The following is a 20412-nucleotide window of genomic DNA, read 5'->3' as shown; positions in this document are numbered from 1 at the left end:
GTACAGGAATGAGAAACAGTACTGTACTGTTGTTTATACTCTGCTCCTGTGTTGTAACCCAACCACCTCCAATGTACAGTAAATGACCAAGTATGGTTGTCAATATTCCAATGTACAGTTTTGCTTGTACAGTTGTACAGTGTCCTCCACCCACCACCCCTCCTACCCCCCCCCCCCCCCACCACCTCCAATGTACAGTCCCCCCCCCACCTACCCACCTCCTCCAATGTACAGTTTCTACGTCAAATGTATATACTCTCTTTTCTGGACTCTTTTGTATCACAAACAATACTGTATTTGCAAATCTGGTATGTCATAAATGTATAGATGTAGCAGTACTGTCTATCTGTATGTCGTGTATGTCATATGTTATGATGAATTGAAAATGGGGGACCCTGATGTAAACAAGACAAAAGTCTTTCTCTGGTCTGCATCCCTTAACAATTGTGTGTATTGAGCTGTACTGTACTGTACCCATTCTGCAATCTGTTAATAAAATTTTCAATCAAGAATGGAGTGATTGACAGTGTCAAAGGCCTTTTGTAGGTCCAGCATGATCTGTTAATACAATTTTCAATCAATCAATCAATCAATCAATCAATCAAGACCCTCGTCACGGGCACTGCATTCCGTTCTCAGAATGGATTTGACTCAAGAGAGATCATCAGCAGGCTATATATGATATTCAGACTCTAGATCTATTTGCAGAGCCAGATGAGATGAGGCAACCTGTGCGATTGGCTCTTGACAACTAATTTTGCACGTACTGTATTGTATAGGCTACAGACAGTATGTGTGTATGCGCGCACTGCGGGAGGTGGCCAGAAGCGCGCAACTAGCCAACTACTATTATTACTACTATATTAATACAGTTTGATCCATCGCAAAGCGCTCCAGCGCTTGAATACGGCCGGGGATCCGATGCAGACCCACGGCTCTCGTATTATAATGAGCCCGCGAGGCGTGTTATTATTAGAGTTAATAATATTGTATATTGTTTACACTGCCTTTTTATTCTATTTTTACTTCTCCACTGTACTATAATTATGTGACCTGTACCTATATGTCTTCTACTACCTGTACCTCCCCTCCCCCCGGCCCTCCCCATGCTGCTGAATTTATATTATTTTATGAATACAACGTTTAAAGGGGAACTATTTTACTATTTCTTTCACTATTTGGGCACTTTTACACAATTCCTGTGAGTCTATGGAACACCTCTGTAATTATATATTTTTTTTATTCATTGTTTTGTATTTCTAATCAAGTCCTCAAAAACAGCATTTTTCTACCTCAAGATCTCGAGCTGTTTTGAGCCTGGGCTCCTAAACCACTGCGCCGGGCCGGCCCCCTGAACATTAACATGCAGCAGTGACTATATGACATCACATATAGGCACATTTTCAAATGACTCAGTTCAGTGAGGGTGAATATTGTGAGAGGAGAATTGGAAGAATGCGCCAATATGAGAATTAGAGACATAGATCATATTAATATAAGTCCACATAGCTAGGAAACAATGCTAAACACTGGAAAATGCCATTTATAAGATAGTTCCCCTTTAACGTTCGCCAATCAGCGCATTGCCCTGTCACAGGAGTAATAATCCTGTGGCAGGGCGGAAGTTCCAATCTGGACCGAGGCTCCGAGTCTGCAGCTGGACCCTATTTTGTTAAATGTGAGAGGACGTGTTTGTGTCATAAAGAGGTGACGTCATGGCTTTAGAAGCTGATTGGCTGTCCAGTCAGTACAGAGCGAGCTCTGTGTCGGAAGTATCTCAACTCAGCGCGAGCGAGCGAGCGAGAGAGAGAGGGCTAGTAATTATCCTGCTAGTAAATAGAGCTAGATAGATACCAAATACTTTTGAATATTATGTGAAATGTATGCTTTTATTTTACAGAATGAATCTTTCATCATAAGGTAAGATTCGCTGTTTAACTGGGCTAACCTGTTATAAAAGGCTAATAATACATGTACGTCAGCTAGCTAATCAGGCTAACGTGAGCTAACCTCATCACAGGCATTATTTAGCTAACTCTGCTGGACTACCAACGCCAGCTACACCTATAGAGCGTCTGCTCACTGTGTTAACGCACGTTAGTTTGATAGATGTTCTCTAACTATGTTACATATAGCGTGAGTGTTAGCCAACATTGCATCTAGTTTGTCAGCTTGCAAGGCTAGTAATAATAATAATCAGAGGGACCCTGATGTAAACAAGACGAAAGTATTTCTCTGGTCTGCATCCCCTTAACAATTGTGTGTGTTGAGCTGTACTGTATTGTACCCATTCTGCAATCTGTTAATACAGTTTTTCAATCAATCAAGCTAGCAAGCTAACTTACAGTCTTGGCAGAGCTAACAGACTAACCAGTATGTCCTCTGTTTATAAGACATTGATTGACATTGATGTAACGATATATCTACACGTTAAAATAGTCCCCTTGAGCTAATTGTAATCTGCAGAATATAGAAAGCAGCTGTTGCTTGCGAACCTACAGTATAACGTAATGTTGCACAACTAGCTAGCTAGTAAAGTAAACAAACAACGACAAAAGCCTCCACCTGTCCAAACATAGAACCAGAGTAGGAAAGTTATCCAAATGCGGTAAAATAAATAATAATAAAACAAAAATAATCTGTGGCTGGTAAATTTGTGACTGCACTAGACACATTAGTTATGATTAGTAGATTAACAACCTCTTTTCTCTTCTAAAATTCAATTACGATTATAATGAGATTATTGAAAATGTCTACTGTGTGCAGTGGATGGAAAAAGTAATGTACTGTTACGGTAATGTTTCCCGGGCCAGACTGTAACTGAACAACTAACGTTACCAGACACCCGTCAGACAATTTCCACATTAAGAAAATGTACAGATAACATGATAAATTCATCAACATTTCACAGAGACCTTTGAACTTTGACCGCTGAACGTACTGTAACAAGTCTAGCGGAGCCCATTTGACATCGCTGCTGTTTTATCTGCCCGCAGCACATCTGGGCCTAACAAAAATAATGGTTGGTTTCAGGTTGCCGACCGACCCTGCCGATTTAGGTGCGACCCAATATATTTTATGAGTTTAAAAAAAAAATTATATATTAAATTTTTTTTTTTTTTTTTTTTTTTTTAGAATAAAGTTTCATAGAAATCTTAGTCAAACATTTAGTATTATGGATATTAAACATGCTGGCAGAGTACATGCATCCATGTTGTTGTGAACATTTTAACCCTTTCACTGCCACACGACAGCCGGTTAACCCTTTCACTGTGACAATACAGAAGGTTAGCCCTTTACTATCACACAACCGACGGCGATGCTCCATCATTAGCATCATTAGCTCCGCATCCGCGGAGCTAATGATGCTAATGATGGAGCATCGCCGTCGGTTGTGTGATAGTAAAGGGCTAACCTTCTGTCGTGTGGCAGTGAAAGGGTTAATTAAATAAAGAAATTCCCTATCCATAGTCGCCGTGGGAAAGAATAAAAAAAATAAAAAATAAAAAAAATTCCCTACCTACCCATGGCCAAACTGACAACCAACCTGAAACCAACTATTATTTTTGTTAGGCCCTGGGATGTCACTAAAGGACATTGAACTCACCGGTGGATAGAGACGAGTCAGCAGCAGCAGCAACACACTTTTGTCTGTCTGGAGATCACGGATGTCCCAAACGCTGACGGCCATGGCTGAGAGCACAGTGACCAGCGGTCAGCCGCCACAGTCCTCCCGGGGCCCCTACATCTCAGCCATCACCAACAGGTCTGTCTTTGACCAGCCAGGAAGAAGGAAGATCCACCACCTATTGAAACACCTGTCTTTCATTGTGAATACAATCTTTCATTCTTAAGAGCATAATTTGTGATTTGTCATTGCCATGCTGCCCGATTTTTGTTTTATTTATGAAGCATGATGAGTGGTATGGAGCATACAAGTGTGCTAGTTTTCTGAATGGGAAAACAACTGTTATCTTTTTGTGACATTCATAAATGGTTGGACACATGGCAGACATGTATAGCCTAGTGTGCTGGCTTTTTATTTCTATGTGTTGCCCTCAGCCAGTCTCGATGTGTTGCCCTCAGCCAGTCTGCATGTGTTGCCCTCAGTCTGGATGTGGGCATGCTGTTATGTTGTTCTCTATTAATGATAGCAGGGATGTAATTTGAGGATTTATTAATTTTAACATTTAAAGCTCAAGTCACACTATGTTTCTGTGCGATTTTGAATGGTGGTGTACAAATATCTGACCCAACCATAACGAAATGGCCACACTGATCCATCACAAAATGGAGATAAAACAGTCAGTTTGTACTTGATTATAACCTAACTAACGTAACTGCATTTGCAGAAACAACAGCTTTGCTACGGACGGAGACGTATCTGCCAGTTCCATGAGTTCATCCTCTTCAGTTCAAACTTTTCTGTCTCATCAAAATGGATACAATTCTGGTGGAGACAGACTCAATCATCAGCCCTGTCCAACAAATGGATACTCATTGAAAATACTTCAAAATGGCGGCTGGGTGGCGCACCGGACATTGCGTTCGTCACCCACGCAAGAGACACCGGGTTCGACTCCAGCAGTCGGCGTTGCCTCCGGCTTGGGCCGGCCGTCATACTAACTCAATTGGCAGAGTTAGCGGGTGGAAGTCGATGGGTGGTAATCTGGACGTTGTGGACAGCGACTCCTACAGGTCGGTTGGGGACGCCTGCACAGCAGAGACAGGAAATGGCGGGGGTAGTGTGAGCCTCCCACACGTTACACCTTGCCAATGAGAGTCCGCGCTGGCAGGTGAAAAGTTGTGACAGACTGCCTCCTCGTGTATCTGAGGGGACACGTGATGCAAGGCTTCTATCCTCCCTACAAATGGCCAGTGGGGGGCATATGCGAGCAACGTTCAAGACGGGAGGGGAGAATTGGCACAGAGGAATTGGGATGGGAGAAAAATTGAAAAATAGGGAAAAAAATAAAATGCTTCAAACTAAACATAGTCAGACAGCCACAGCGGATCAGTGTGACGGGGTCCTGAGTCCCACTGATTTCTAACCTAGATTCTTGTTTTCCTGCCACCCCTCCACCTCATATCAGAACCACCAACCTGATGATCCGGGGTTTCCTGCTGTTCTCGGTGGGCGTGTTCCTGGCCTTGGTGCTGAACCTGCTGCAGGTGCAGCGGAACGTGACCCTCTTCCCTCCTGACGTCATCAGCAGTATCTTCTCCTCCGCCTGGTGGGTGCCGCCCTGCTGTGGCACCGCGTCAGGTAAGTGAGACATGGCACGTCTTTTAGAGATGGTGAAAAGATCAGGGTGTATTCTCACTGGTCTCAGTTTGCTCTCCTGTAAAATATATTGCAATCTGAATGTTCCATTTTGAAACGAACAGAGCTGACCGCACTACGTAGTATGCACTGTAACCTTCCTCACTCTAGCTAGTTGTAGAGAGGGGCCTTAAAGCACGTAAAATGTTCCGATTGTGATACATTTCACAGGAGAGCAAACTGAGACCAGTAAGAATACACCCTGAGCTTCCTGCCTGAGAAAAGCACATTCATTGTTGTTTTTGCAAAGGAGTTACGATTGCACATTGTCTGCTATTGTAGCCCAGTGAGAGCCTGCAGGGAAACTCTGCAGTCCCAGTCATTTTTGGGAGATGACAAGCACGTTCCGAAACTTAAAAATGTACCGGGATGAATGAAAACGTACCTGGTGAAGTCTATGTGTTGGGAAAACAATGGGTCTTTAAAGTAGGTACTTCAATTATGGTTCTTGGGCTAAACGGTTTCAGAACACCTGCCTTAAAGACGGCAATGATTGATGGAAACGCACAGGAATCAGCCGGTTCAGGTGTAATAGCGTTTTAATTGTAATCCATGTCTATTGCTTATATGACGTTGCTACTTGACACTCGTATATAAAAAAAATATATATACTATACTATAGACCAGGGGTTCTCAAACCTTTTTATACAACGACCCCATTTTATTTAGGATCCTTTTTGGCGACCCCACACAACCTGTTAAGCTGTAGCCCTATTTTCAGAAAATTCGCCTAAAAGTACATGCCCAAGTATATGGAAGATTGCTCCACTTCTACATGGTCAATTAGCATGTTCTTGGTATCTAGGGACATCTATGCACCTCAGGGAATGTATTCACAGTGTCAGAAATATTGTGTCTGTTACTTTGCTTCAGTAAATTGTAATGAAACAAAGGAGAATATAAATTATAATTTTTCTTTGCATCTTTGACAGTGAATAACACCATGCTAAAATTGCGGGTGATCAGATATCACTCACTGAGCTCATTCAGCACCTTCTTGAGATCAAGTGTACAAAACATCTAAGCAAATTAATAAAGGGAAGATGATTAAAGGTCCCATGCATTATAAATGGCCTTTTCCAGTGTTTAGCATTGTTTCCTAGCAATGGGGGATTATATCAATGTGGTTTGTGTCGTTAATTATCATATTGACTCATCAGTCTAGTCTCGAGTTCACGAGATCTTCCCTCACTCAACTAAGCCGTTCTGATTTGACAGTATTGCTGACGTGAATAAGGTACTGATTTGCATATCTCCGCCCCCTCAACAGCAGAACGAGTGGAAATACCTTCATGTTCTCAAAGTGAAGCGAGAGAGAGAGAGAGATAGAGGGAGAGGGGCTTCTGTCGGGGAAACGAACGCATTTTTTTAGCATGCTCATAACACACAACCTGACCTCTATCTCTCTCTCTCTGTGCCAGTGCAGACTGTGGGTGACTGTCACTCAAAGCGCTTATGGGCGGAGCCCATCCAAGAACAGCCTGAAATCCTGAACTAGAAAAATGATGCGTTTGAGTACTTCATTAGAAATACAAAACAATGCGTTAAAAAAAAAAAAAAAAAAACTTTACAGATGTGTTCCATAGACTCACAGGAATTGTGTAAAGTTGCCCAAATAGTGCAAGGAATAGCAATGCAAGGGACCTTTAAACAGAAGGATTTGTAGATGCAGTACTGAATTCTGCCATCCGGACACATGCAATTTAAATTATAATTCACTTGAATATAATATAGAATATCAGGCCTATAAATTACCTTATTATGGCCAATTCACACATCTATGCATAGGGCCAAATCTCCTCTTTCTAATGGCAAACATCTGGATTTAGTCATTTCCTTGCGTGACTACTCACTTTTTTCCGATGCAATGCACAGAGAATTCACATTATTCAGACAAACTCTTATTTAAATATTCTTTTAAAAACATCTGTAAACTAACGTAGTGCTGAAAATATACACTTTGACTGCTGTTTTGATAAGGTTAGGGTCTTTACTCTTGGCTACATTTGAAATAGAAACACAACAGTAATTAATACGTTCTGTATTGATTGATTTATGATGAGAACAGGGGACCCTACAGCTTAACAGGTTAATGCATCACAGCGTGGAAATAAGTAATATTAAAATAAAAGCACACGTTGTTGAACTTGATCATGCATATTTATTAGAAAATGAAATGACAGCACTATGTTATCAATGAAATTAATGAATATTATCAACAAAAGCAACAGAATTGTTTTTGTATACACATTTATAAAACAAGGCATATTTAGCCAAAATATGTTGCCAGAACATAAAAAAAACTAAATAAAATGTGTTCACATGGGTAAAAAATAAAATAAAAACAAGACTTAATGGGAAAGGTGTGCTTGTACATTTGAACAGTTCCATGATACGTGGCTGCGTTGTGCCGAGAAAGAGGCGGAGATCCGCTTCTACTCTGAAGCGAGATCTGTATTTATTTTCTATTAATGTCCGTGCCGAAAATCCGGCCTCACAGAGGTATGTTGATGCGAAGGGGACAAGCTTTCTCAGCGCAGCATTACACAGCACTGGGTACTCGTTCCGGACTGATATCCAACACTTTGCGAGGGCCTGTCCAGTGAACTTGACTTTCTGTAGCTTGTTACACGAAAGATCCTGCTCAGACAATCGGAAGCGTCATGCGTAATGAACGGATCTTGGATTCAGTTGTCCAAATTGTCTGTGCTCTCTCTTATTCTCTGAAAATAGTTCAGAAATTGTTCAATGAGCCCTTCTATGTGGCTACAGATGATGGGCTTCAAATAATTTTTTGCAACATTCTGTTCCTCCAAAAAGCCATCAAGCAGAGTAAATACCCCAAAATCTCAGCTGATTATCCTGGAGTGCCACAAACTGAGTTTCTTAATCCAGCTCTCCATTTTAGCTGCATGTCCAGACCTTGTAGTCCCAGATTCAACGCATTGAGGCGGTCAAAGATGTCTGCTAGATATGCCAGCTGTGCCAGCCTTTCATTATCAGCAAATTTCTCTGCCAATGGGTTGTTTTTGTCTGCAAGGAAAATCCGCACTTCTTCTCTCTCCATGCTTCTGACAACAAACCTATCCATTGTGAGTGTCCAGGTTAGACACAAAAGACCAGACGTGGTCTCCGTGATTATACATGCGCAGGAGGTAGTGAGATGTGTATTGGAATACTGTGTCGGTGCGAGAAAGGGCGAGACATGGCAAATACACACAGCTGCCAGGTGGAAAACTCAATCTGAGTTGGGCTCGTCGGTTTTTCTCTTTATTTAATTAAAAATATTTTGCCAATGCGCAACCCCACTGTCGCCTACCTGCGAGTCCACTTTGGGTTGCAACCCGTAGTTTGAGAACCGCTGCTATAGACTAACCCGGATAATTTTATTATGGCATAATTATACTGTTTACCTAACTAAAGGCTGGCAAAGTCATTGTAGTAAGACAGCTGATTGGAGTACTTTATTTATGACATTTTTAAGAAGCATGAATGGACAGTGTGGAGTGATACACTATGTGTGCACACACACACACACAGTCACACACACAAACACACGTACATACATATGCATGCACATCTAAATGCACACAGTGCACACTAGGTTTGACTTTAACCCTTCATTGAAATGTTGTCCCCCGAGGCCTCGTGTAAATGCGGAGTGGCTCAGCTCGACAGCCCCGGGTTCTCCCTCCTCCTGAGACCGCAGCTCTCCTTCCCACAGGAGCTTGTCATTTACACCTGTTGACAAGGAACAGCAGGCTTCCAGTCTCACAGGGAGTGTATTGCACTTTTTTTTTGGAAAAGGAATTTGTTTTTATACCATGTTTGATTTGTGTCTTTTAGTTGTGATACAACGCAGGGCAGTTTTTCTTAATTACCAACTGGACATGTCGGCTCGATGATGTTGTCATTGTGTAGGGAGCCTAGCAGAGAGCGCATCAAAAGAATAGTATATGGATGGATGCTATTTGCTGGTTCCCGGCTTTATATTATAATATAATAAACTGGACTTTATTCATCATTAGGGATGGGTTGGTACTGAATCCGGTACTTTTAACCCTTTCACTGCCACACGACAGCCGGTTAACCCTTTACTATCACACAACCGACGGCGATGCTCCATCATTAGCATCATTAGCTCCGCATTTGCGGAGCTAATGATGCTAATGATGGAGCATCGCCGTCGGTTGTGTGATGGTAAAGGGCTAACCTTCTGTATTGTCACAGTGAAAGGGTTAACCGGCTGTCATGTGGCAGTGAAAGGGTTAAGGTTACCGACCGCATCATGTGAGATCCGCCGGTGCCACATTTCGGTACTGTTTTTATATTTTTTTTTAAGTCCGATGACGTCAACGTTTAGTTTACCACGAAACGAAACCTATGAAGTGTGCCGCACGTTCACACGCACAATACACGCTTACCTAGGATTTGACTTGATTCGACAACAAAGCAGTCGGGGCAATGGCAAGCCGAAAATGGTTGCAAGTATTGTTACACTTTACAAAGCTAGATTCAGACGACGCTCGCTGCAATATTATATATTATATATATATTGACAAATTGTTCTTCATAAATAATTAGAAGTTTTGAATGTATTTTTCACAACTGAGGTAGGTAGATAAAACATTTTAGAGACTAAAGTACCGGTATCGATTCACGGGTACCGGTATTGGTTCAAATGTGAAAGGTACCCAACCCTATTCATCATGCAGTGACACACACACATGCGATGGCGGCACACACAGGAACACACATGCAATCTTTGGGTCGCATATGAAATTGAGTCTCTGCACTTGACCCATCCCGTCGTCCTTTCCCCCCAAGGGCAGCCGGGAGCAGATAGGGGCTGCGGTGTGGGGCCGTGCCCCGGGGACCAATCCAAGTGCTCCTGTCCATCTTCGTCAGGGAACGCGACAGCGTTAGCGATTTGTTGTGCATGTTTTTCCATTGGGTTTGTCTTATTGGGAGGGGAAACCCTTGCGAGCACGGGGAGAACATGCAAACTCCACACAGAAAGGCCTGGGAGATACCCCACCTGAGTACCTGGCAAAGCGGCAACCTGGTCCCCAAGAGGGAATCGAACCCTGGACGTTCTAGCTGTGAGGCGAGAGTGTTAACCACTACACCACCGTTCAGCCATATGTATGCTGCACAAGCTTGCTTCATACCACAGCCAGGCAAATAAACAGGACTGAAATTAACGTTCGATTTCCCGGCCGACGGTACGTCATGTGTCATTCCATTTTCTTTATGCAGAAGCATTTTACCTAAAGATAAAATCTGGGCCACTTATTAGTTAAACAGTTACCCTGAAGTTGTTGAAATTTTCCTAACCTCTCAAAATGTAAACGGAGAGTCTGTCTGTTTACTGGGGGTTGACATCTTGATTAGAATGTAAAACTTGTTGTTTTCAGTCCAAGTCTCATTCCATTCGTCATGACTCATACTGGTATTGGATATGGAGCTGATGCCAGGCTAAAACAAGTTACTGGTATCGGAAGGATTGGTCAAATCCAATAACAAGTATCATGACTGTGTAACATGTTCATAAAGAAGCATTTCAACTTCGTTTGTCCCCGAATGGGAAAAACAAACGCCAGCAGTAAAAGTCACATTAGTCAAAGTAACTAAACTGTACTAAACTGGGGGGCGACAGTGGGTCAGGAGGTAGAGCGATCTTCTGGTAATCGGAAGCTTCCCGGTTCGATTCCCGGGCAGCATGTTGAAGTGTCCTTGAGCAAGACACTTAACCCCTAATAGCTCCCGAAGAGTAGGTTGGCACCTTGCATGGTCGCCTCTGCCGTCAGTGTGTGAATGGGTGAATGTGAGGAACAAAATTGGAAAGAGAGAGAGTCGAAGTCTATGCTCATGTCTTTTGTCTTTAATACAGTTGAAGGAATGAGCTTTTGCACCAGTTTAAAAAATAATCAACCACAGGGCCATGAGTTGAATCATCATTATGGGGGAGACTGACTTTAACGAAGTCCGCAAACTTTAGGATATATGGGTTCTCAAACCCATCTGTATGCAGAACATAAAGGAGTGGTGAGAGGACACAGCCCTGGGCTGAGAGTTTATCTACCAACAGCTGGGTCTTCAGTCATTCAGGACCATTGGGTCGTTGTTTTTGGCAACAGGAATCAAAATAGACTGTTTCCATAATTTTGGAACCCTCTGCTGGCTGAGTGACAAATTGCTCCCGATGTTATCTGGGCCAGGGCTTGTCTTGTGTTTAAAAGTGTTGACCACAGTGTGTTCATCAAACGTAGTAAGGGGGGATGAGTTCTTCTTTGATCAGATCATTAGAGAAATCTTGAACATCAAATCTGAGGTAAAACCCATTGAGCTCTTGAGAGTTAAAACCATCCAATACCCCTCTTTCTGCTTTTATCCTGCAGAGCCAATATTACTGTCTTCTATTCTAAATCACTCTTATTAAAAATCTAAATAATTTGTCTAATGACCCCAAGCTAACAGTCAGTCTATACTGGTAAGAAAAAAGAGTATAGGCTGGGATTGGTAGTCGGCAGATACTGATAGTGTATCGGGCTCGGGAAGCCGACATCAGACTTGTAGGTGCTCACTCCAGGTGACTGTGTACCGGCGTCCGCAGCAGCCACCTAGCACCCCGAGCCCGACTGGAAGTGACAAAGTGGTGTTGGTGCATCAATGCCACATACAAGCCTTTCTCTGCAAAACAATACAGCGAGGCATGCTGGGACTTTGCTGTGGCAGCAATAAAGCAGCTTGTGTTGTTTTCCCTTTTCTGCCCCCCCTATTCCTCTTTTATCTTGTTATGTCTCTCTCATTCTCTTGTTCTGTCTCTCTCCCTCTCTCTCTCAGCAATAATTGGACTGCTGTACCCCTGTATCGACAGCCGATTGGGCGAGCCCCACAAGTTCAAGCGTGAATGGTCCAGCGTGATGCGCTGCGTGGCTGTGTTCGTGGGCATCAACCATGCCAGTGCTGTATCCTCAAGGCTTTGACCCCCCCCCCCCCCCTATGTTATCAGTTGTTGTCATCGTCAAACCAGTTCATTATTATCACGGCAAGGAAATACATGAATGACTTAAAGCCTCGACTCCCTCCACATCCGTAGCAATTGATAACCATCTGCTAATAGATAACACGTATCGATAGGTCAAATGTAATTACGCGTTATCTATTGGTTGATGGTTATCGGTTGTTATAGATGTGGAGGGGGTCAGGTCTGGTGGAAGTAGATATTGTTTTATGTATTTACCACATTCTTATTTTAAATGGAGCCACATTGTGTTTCATAAATTATACTGTATCAGATGAATGGAAATTCAACTCACTATATTCTTATGTTAACTACAGTGGCGGCTGAATGGTTGAAATCGGGTACATTTTAACCAACACGCATGATCTTTTCTACACTGTGGTTTTAAGGCGAGACACTACAGGTGAATAGGGTAAAAAATTTAACTAATAGATATCACAATGAAACTTCCCCAGTTGATTACTTATAATTACAAGTTTTCTGAAATTGTATGTTTAAATATGCAAATGAGGCATGATCTACTTAAATATGCAAACATTTGCATATAATTCCAGGACCGAAATCTGAACATTGGATAAAGCCATTTTCAAAATTATAGTTTAATTTTGTTGACATATTAGAGCCAAAGGTTATTACAGAGGGGATTTTGGATATCTCTTTTTATCACTCCATAAATCAGAAAATACTCCATTCAGTCCATTTTTATGGTAAAATTCCATATTTTGCCATGTTTTTAGGAATAGAATGTGATATAAATCAGGGTATGAATGCGATATCAACAAACCCTTCTGTAAATACCTTCAGAACATAGATATGAATAGAACTGGAAGGTTTGGTGTATGTGAGTGTTACTGAAGTGGAGATTTCTGGCTCAGAGTATGAGGAAAAACTCTTAAAACTCATTTTTGGGAAAACACCTTCAAAGTTCTGTATTGTAAAATGCCATACTTTTTTTTTTAAACAGATATTTACAAACGCAATACCTAATCAAACCATTAGTAATAGACAACCTAAACACATGCCTGATAACTGAATAATAATAATGATGTTATTGAACTGAACAGAACTACACACAGGCTACAAACAGTGTAGTACAGTGTAGTACCCCCTAATAGGCAAAAAATATTTGAATAGATATCACTATGAAACTTTCCCAGTTTGTTATGTACATATAAACTAAGAAAAAATATATTGCAAGTTTTCAGAATTTTATGTTTATATATGCAAATGAGGCACTTCCCCATTAAATATGTGCACATTTATGGATGCAATAAGGCAAAATGAAGTAAAATAAACAACTAAATGTGTGTTATTGACGTTTTATTGTCACTAGTTTCATAGAAGACATGTTTAGGAAGCAAAATATAACAATCTCAAAATCAACAAAAAAAGTATATTTGCCTATTCACATGCAGTGTCTCCCCTTAACTGCGACGTAGTGGTTGAATGCACATTCAAGGTCGCTGCTCGTTAGGTCCTTGACCCGTAGCCTCTCAGAAGGTGGACTTTGCCAACAATGTGCAGCTGTCTCTGACCCTGGCCGCACTGTCCATCGGTCTCTGGTGGTCGTTTGACCGCTCCCGCAGTGGCTTTGGGCTCGGCGTGGGCATCGCCCTGCTGGCAACGCTGGCAACCCAGCTCCTGGTCTACAATGGAGTGTTTCAGTAAGTTGCTGCTCTAACTAGGTCTGGACAAGAGAACGGAATATAACTGTAATAAATATAATGCTGTATATACCATATTTATTTATATTTACTGTATATATATTTATCCACATCTGTTAATATACCTGCATACAGTATAACTCATATAACTGTATGATGGCATGTACAATAATGCTGTATATACCATATATATATTTATATTTATCCATATCTGTATATATATACCTGCACATAATAATTTGTATATCTGTAGATACTATATCTATATCTGTACATATTCCTCACCTACTCTTACTATTTATACCGCTGGTCAGTATGACTTACTACCTTTATCTGTATCACTGTACATAATAATACTATAACACTTTACATCTGATTAGCATTATTACTCAGTAGTACTCATTTATATATACTCCAGTTTAATCACCTGTACATTGTATATTGCAGTATTCCTCCTCACGTGAGCACCTTTGTCATAAAGTTCAATGTTTGCGGTGTTCCTTTGCAGCCTCTACCCTCCAAAATATCACATCCTGTTCTTGCCTTCTCCACTTTATTGGCCAGGCGACTTATTCTTTTTAAGTGGAAACATACTCAACCTACATCTCACAATAGGTGGGTTAAGGAACTACTATTATCTATTAATCTTGAAAAGCTCAGATTCTCCCTCAAAGGCCCTATTGGCTCCCGGAATACCTTTGAGAAGACTTGGAGACCCCTTTTAAAGCACATAGAAGGTTGTGACGACTGAGTCCCCCCCCCCCTCTGTTTTTTCCCTATTTTTATTTATTTCTTAAAATGTTTTGTCTTTCTCCCATCCCACTGTTAGTCGTTGTGCCAATTCCCAACCCCCTTCCTGGTTGTTGCGCACTTCCGAGAGGCCGGAGACTGTCGCATGCTTTCCTCCGACGCATGTGCAGCCAGCCGGCAGCCAGCCTGGCAGCGCAGATTCTCACCGGGAGAGTGTAACATGTGGAAGGTCGCACTACCCCTCTCCAGATCCTACCCTCGCTGTGCATGCGCCCCGACCGAACTGTAGGGGTCACTGTCCACAACGCCCAGGACGCGTGAATATTAAAGGCAACCAACTTGTGTTCAGCTTTTCTCTGATTGGCCACGACCCCACGCCGCTAGCCCGCCCCCTTTTGCCGCGAGCGCGGCAGGAACCTTCAAGTTCCCTGGTGCAAAATAAATCTGGTAGTTCGTTTATGACGTTAATTAATAATAAACACTGTTAGGACTCTTAATAAACACTGTTAGGACTATCTGACTCTTAATAATAAACACTGTTAGGACTATCTGACTCTTACTAATAAACACTGTTGGGACTATCTGACTCTTAATAATAAACACTGTTAGGACTATCTCGATTCACGCGTCACTACTGTAACTAGAAACTGTACATTGTAACGTTGTGTTATTTCGCGTTTTTAACGTCAGTTACTGTACATCAGTGTGGAGGCTGGTAGTATTGCTGGCTCTCATATTTGCGAATACAACAGCATTCACCCTGATGTAAACAAAACAAGTCATTGCGACGGCCAACGGAAGACTGCCGCAGGCGGCGCAACTCTCTGCCGCGCGGCGAAGACGGCCGCTGCCATAGGCAGCGCAACTCTCTGCCGCGCGGTCACGTGGCCGTGTGGCCAATCAGAGAAACGCTGAACGCAAGGCTGAACACAAGTTGGTTTCCTTTAATATTCACGCGCCCAGGACCCACCCACGGCTTCCCTCCCCCTAACTCAGCCAAATGAGTTAGTATAGCGATCAGCCCAAGCCAAGGCAATGCTGACTCTTGCATTGGTGACGAGCACAATCTCCGCTACGCCACCTGACCGCCTCCAATAAAGAAAGTTATATAAAAAGTTATATAAAAAAAATTAAAAATAAAAAAAAAGTTCAATGTTTGAACATTTGTATGAGCAAAAAGTGTGGCTATAATATTGTTCTTTTTCCTCTTCTCTGACAGGTATACTTCTCCAGATTTCCTGTACATTCGCTCCTGGTTACCTTGTATCTTCTTTGCAGGCGTGATCACCATGGGAAACATAGGGAGGCAGCTGGCCTTGGTAAGGATGTCTGCTAATGCCCTCCGTTGAAGAAGTTTTATATGTACATGGCTTCTTATTATTATGGATTGTGAAGGTACCAGCTGCCATTATAGAAATCCTTTATCATCTATCATACTGACCGATAAGTACTCGAAATAGAATGGAACGACCGTGAGAATGAATTCACCTGCGTGTGTCTTGACATGTTGTTCTCTCTGCCCTGTGTTGTTTTCCCCAGTATGAATACAAACTTGTCCAGGAAAAGACCCATCAGGACTAAAGGAACACTCGGCCCCATGCAGCCCCTCTGCTCAGAATGACGTTTTTTAAACACAGAAAACCCAGAAGAGGGACATGAAAGCACATCTGTATGCAGCATTGATTGGGATTGGTCAACCCTGGCAAAGGCGGAGCAGTCGAGCACAGCCGATGAATAATGGTCTCCTGATTCGCTGCAGAGTGCTTTTCGGCGGACAAGACAGTATTTTTGATTGGCTCTTATTAGCCTATTCAGGGGCTTGGGGGAGACATCAGCTACATTATGAACATTCATTTGCTTGTTGAGCGGAGGTGAATAATGTGAGCAGTTTTTTTTTTCTCCCCCTCGGTGCGATTTATCTACGGTGCAGTCTGTGATTGCAAGTCAACTGGAACACGATTAGCGGCAAAGCATCTGTGGTCATTCAGATCAAACTCCACGCTTGTGGGTTTGAAACCTTTGGCTCTATTGTGCCAAATACACTCATACAAGATAGGATCACTTTTAAACTCTCCTTCGCATATCTCACCGTTCTCTACCCATCCTTCTGCTACCGGTAGAGAATCTATATAGCTAGCTTATACGTAGAAAGATATATATATTCCATGCTTTTATTATGTATATAGATGCACACTCGTTGAAGGGTGTTGATTTCCTCAGTTAAAGGTGCACTATGCAGTCATGGGGGAGGGGCGTTGGTTTAAATGAGCTGAGCCTGCGATTAGTTAAAAAAAAATTTACATTTACTATACATGTAATTCTTAAAATCATTTTGTATTATGACAAGATAATTCTAAGGCACGTGCGAACCAAATGTAAGTCTAGAATATTGAATCAAAATTGTGGGCCCTGCCTTTGTAAACAACCACAACAATGAAACAAACTTTTCAAAGGTCGCTCCCCAGCTTCAAACAATGTTCCACGGACCAGTATTTCCTCTTGTTGGTTTATATTCCGTTATGAAGATATACATTCTCTGACTCTCCCAAAACTACATATTGCACCTTTTAATAAGGGATGATGCAGCATGTACGTCTGCTGGCTCGTGACAGAGCGGGTGATGAGTTTCAGTGTTGTTGTATTTACTGATGCTTCCCCAGCATCCATCCCTCCCACTGGGTATGTTTTGCCAGCCTTGCCTGCCTCTCTCCCAGCCCTACCATCTTCCCTCTGTCCTCAAAATAGAAAGTATCCCTCGATCCAATGACTGAAGAGAGTGCACATATATAATTGAATCGACTTATTTCAAGCTGCCCTCTTTTTTTTGATCCTCCAATCACAACTGTTGCTTTCCTGAGGGAAGAAGAGAGGGGGCGGGGCTTGAGATGGGTCAATTGCTCGACCCACAAGCAAGCCTTTGATTGGAAGGGGATTGTATGAGCTATTGTTTTCTTCATCCTCCACACAGCAGGAATGCCAAGCTGACCACCAAACTATAAAAAAATAAAATCTATAAAAACAAAACGTATAGCACTTGAATGACACTTGGTTATTCCTTATAAACCATGTATAGATGTTTAATAAATTTAAGGACTACATGAAAGGATAAGTATATAATAATAAGATAAGCGGCCTACTGACTATCCCACAGCTTGAACGATGTCTTAAAGATCCTCTCTACTCAAAAACATGTTTTATTAGGGTTAAAACCTCTTGGAGGCATGACTTTGACTATACAGATTGTTATTCATACAGAACTTGTTACCAGAGCAATACATCTCGGTTTAAAATACATCTGGAGGGGATCTTTAAAAAAAGCTGCCTGATAACAACGTATGTCATTGTCACTTCCAGAAGGACGAGCGTATGACCAACTGGCAGCATTACAGCACAACAACACTTATGTTACCTGTGAGGAAGGTGGTAGTGTTACAGCTGGAAAATCGCCATGGTTACATACGTTACATCTATACAGTATAAACAAACAGCTTATAGTATCACTAGATTAACCCTTTTCAAGGATTAGTATATGGTTTGGAAAAATATTAACATTGGCTCCAGGGAAGAGGTGTGACTTGATTTATTGATCCTTTAATTGGACACGTGATTACCTGTCTAATGAAGACTTGATGGACAGACAATTTTTTGTTGTTGTATATTTTCACTTATCTCAAATCCCACCATGCTAACTTGTTAGCTGAGCATTCATAAACATAATACTTGTCATTTACAAATATAAATAGGTAATTGGTTTACAGGTGCTTGACAATTCACTAATGTTTTCAATGGCTTATTGAGAATAGCTACAGTGTTACGCCGAGTGCAAGATATGTTTACCATTTAAAATGAAGGAGTTGGAAGGTCTGTATTGGGACTTGATCTGGGAGGATGTGATGTTTGCATCATTCATGCCACAGGGTTATTCTGATATGTTGACTGGGTGGTTCATACATCTCACTGAGTGACCTGTATTGGTCTGTATTTTAAGTTAATATGTGTTGAGTTTAGCATGAAGAGGAGACACAGGTACAGTGTTACAAGCATGTTAAAGATTGTCCCATGTTCTGTTTTGGTCTGTTTTTAAAGTACTTTTTCATATGCAGTAGGTGTACGATCGCTCGATTGATTGAGAATTGGGTTTATGGTTTTTTTTTAAATGCAAGGAAAGTAAAAAGGGACGACTTGTATAAATGTCAGTTATGATTAAAACAGTTACATGGTGTAAAAAAAAAATAGGAAACTTTCCAAACATTGTTTTTGAAATATTCATTCCTGATTAAGGCTGCATGATGATGGGGAGGACCGTTTTCTGTGTCCTTAGTAGCTTTGTTTGGCCAGCACGTTTCATATAAGCATTGTAGCAAAATGCAAACGTTTTCTCCCCAAGAAATACAACACTGATTTCTATTTCTCTATAAGTTGAGGATTTAAGTTGAGTTTTGGTTCAGCTGGGACTTTTTATCAATCCATTCACTAATGTAAACCCTGGAACTTGAATATGTGCAATCTTCATTTAATAAAGAAATGCCTTTTGACAACTGCCTGATTTTTCAGCCTTCCCACAGTGTCGTGAAATCTACCATTACATACATGCTGTCAATTACAAATGAATAGTTCACACATATGTCTGAGGCAGTAACTGATTATGTTTATTTTAATAGGCAATCGCTGTCCCTCTAACAAGTCTGTTACACATTTCAGTTTAATCATGGGAATCACTGTTTAAAATAAAATGTCTCTACAAGTTATGGACTGTATTTATATAGTGCTTTTATCCAAAGCGCTTTACAAATTATGCCTCACATTCACACACATGCAAGGGTTAACTTACTGAAAAGCCATTTACAGAAAGTGTCTGTCTTCTGAGTTTATCTACCCTTGTGAAAAAGCGGTAGTTTGATGGTAATTTCAGTTTTACCATAGTACTGGCCAGTGATCTTTAGTACAGCACGACAAACGTCCTCAACTGAAGAACGGACCCCAGGCCGAACATATCCGGTACCTACACTGTTAATAATGGACACTGATTGAGTGACAGGAGGGAGTTGACTTAAGGGTGTGGCTGTACCTTGGTTCTGTTGGATTTGTTTGGAAGTAAAGTTCAGAGACTCGATACTCCGTCTGCTCGTCTCATTGATTCACTTCCACAATACCATGGTACTGCCATTGTGAAAGACATGTATCACCATGGTTCCACTTTGGTATTTATACATAATACCATGGTATATGATCCAAGTTAAACCATGATACCGATGGTAATATATTTCCATCATTTCTTTTATCACATCCCATCGTCATAGTGACCAGAAAATTATGTAATACTACTTTGTTGTAAGTGTGTAAGCAAGGAGGGACATTGTGTTCACAAATTAAATTCAGATGCAAAGATGAATGGCAGGATGATCTGACTTTAATTCAACTTGATGATGTGTTGCCTCGGTTAGTTTGTCAGCATACAATAGTACATTGAAAAACATGGTTTCACATGATTGTTTCAACACATTATCTTCAAAAACAGTTGATATATTATTGCCTGAACTGCATAATGCACTATTTTGTTATGTTATTAAGTGCAAATGAAAAGTTTTTGTGATTTTTGTCCCTCAAGGATTGGGCAAGTTACTATGAAACGATAAATTTAGTTTTTA

The 20412-nt window shown here is 41.4% G+C and overlaps 1 protein-coding gene across 1 annotated transcript; it reads left to right on the top strand.

Moving 5' to 3' along the window:
- Window positions 1-1789: 1789 nt before the first annotated feature.
- Window positions 1790-19286, top strand: insig2 (insulin induced gene 2). The gene is made up of 7 exons (XM_084313750.1): window positions 1790-1920; window positions 3574-3766; window positions 5094-5266; window positions 12170-12294; window positions 13848-14014; window positions 15984-16083; window positions 16304-19286. The coding sequence occupies exons 2-7, from the start codon at window positions 3669-3671 to the stop codon at window positions 16343-16345; spliced, it is 705 nt and encodes a 234-aa protein (XP_084169876.1). The 5' UTR covers window positions 1790-1920; window positions 3574-3668; the 3' UTR covers window positions 16346-19286.
- The last annotated feature ends 1126 nt before the right edge of the window (window positions 19287-20412 follow it).

This window comes from Notolepis coatsorum, assembly GCF_963971535.1.
Source record: "Notolepis coatsorum genome assembly, chromosome: 5".
Taxonomy (NCBI): domain Eukaryota; kingdom Metazoa; phylum Chordata; class Actinopteri; order Aulopiformes; family Paralepididae; genus Notolepis; species Notolepis coatsorum.
The sequence above is the reverse complement of the archived record's forward strand: the minus strand, read 5'-3'. Positions and strand labels throughout refer to the sequence as shown.

Bases quoted from the DNA above. Each gene is read 5' to 3' on its own strand.
- insig2 (XM_084313750.1), top strand. From the start codon at position 3,669: ATGTCCCAAACGCTGACGGCCATGGCTGAGAGCACAGTGACCAGCGGT. The intron at 3,767-5,093 runs GTCTGTCTTTGA...ACCTCATATCAG, and splicing joins ATCTCAGCCATCACCAACAG to AACCACCAACCTGATGATCC. The intron at 16,084-16,303 runs GTAAGGATGTCT...TGTTTTCCCCAG, and splicing joins TAGGGAGGCAGCTGGCCTTG to TATGAATACAAACTTGTCCA.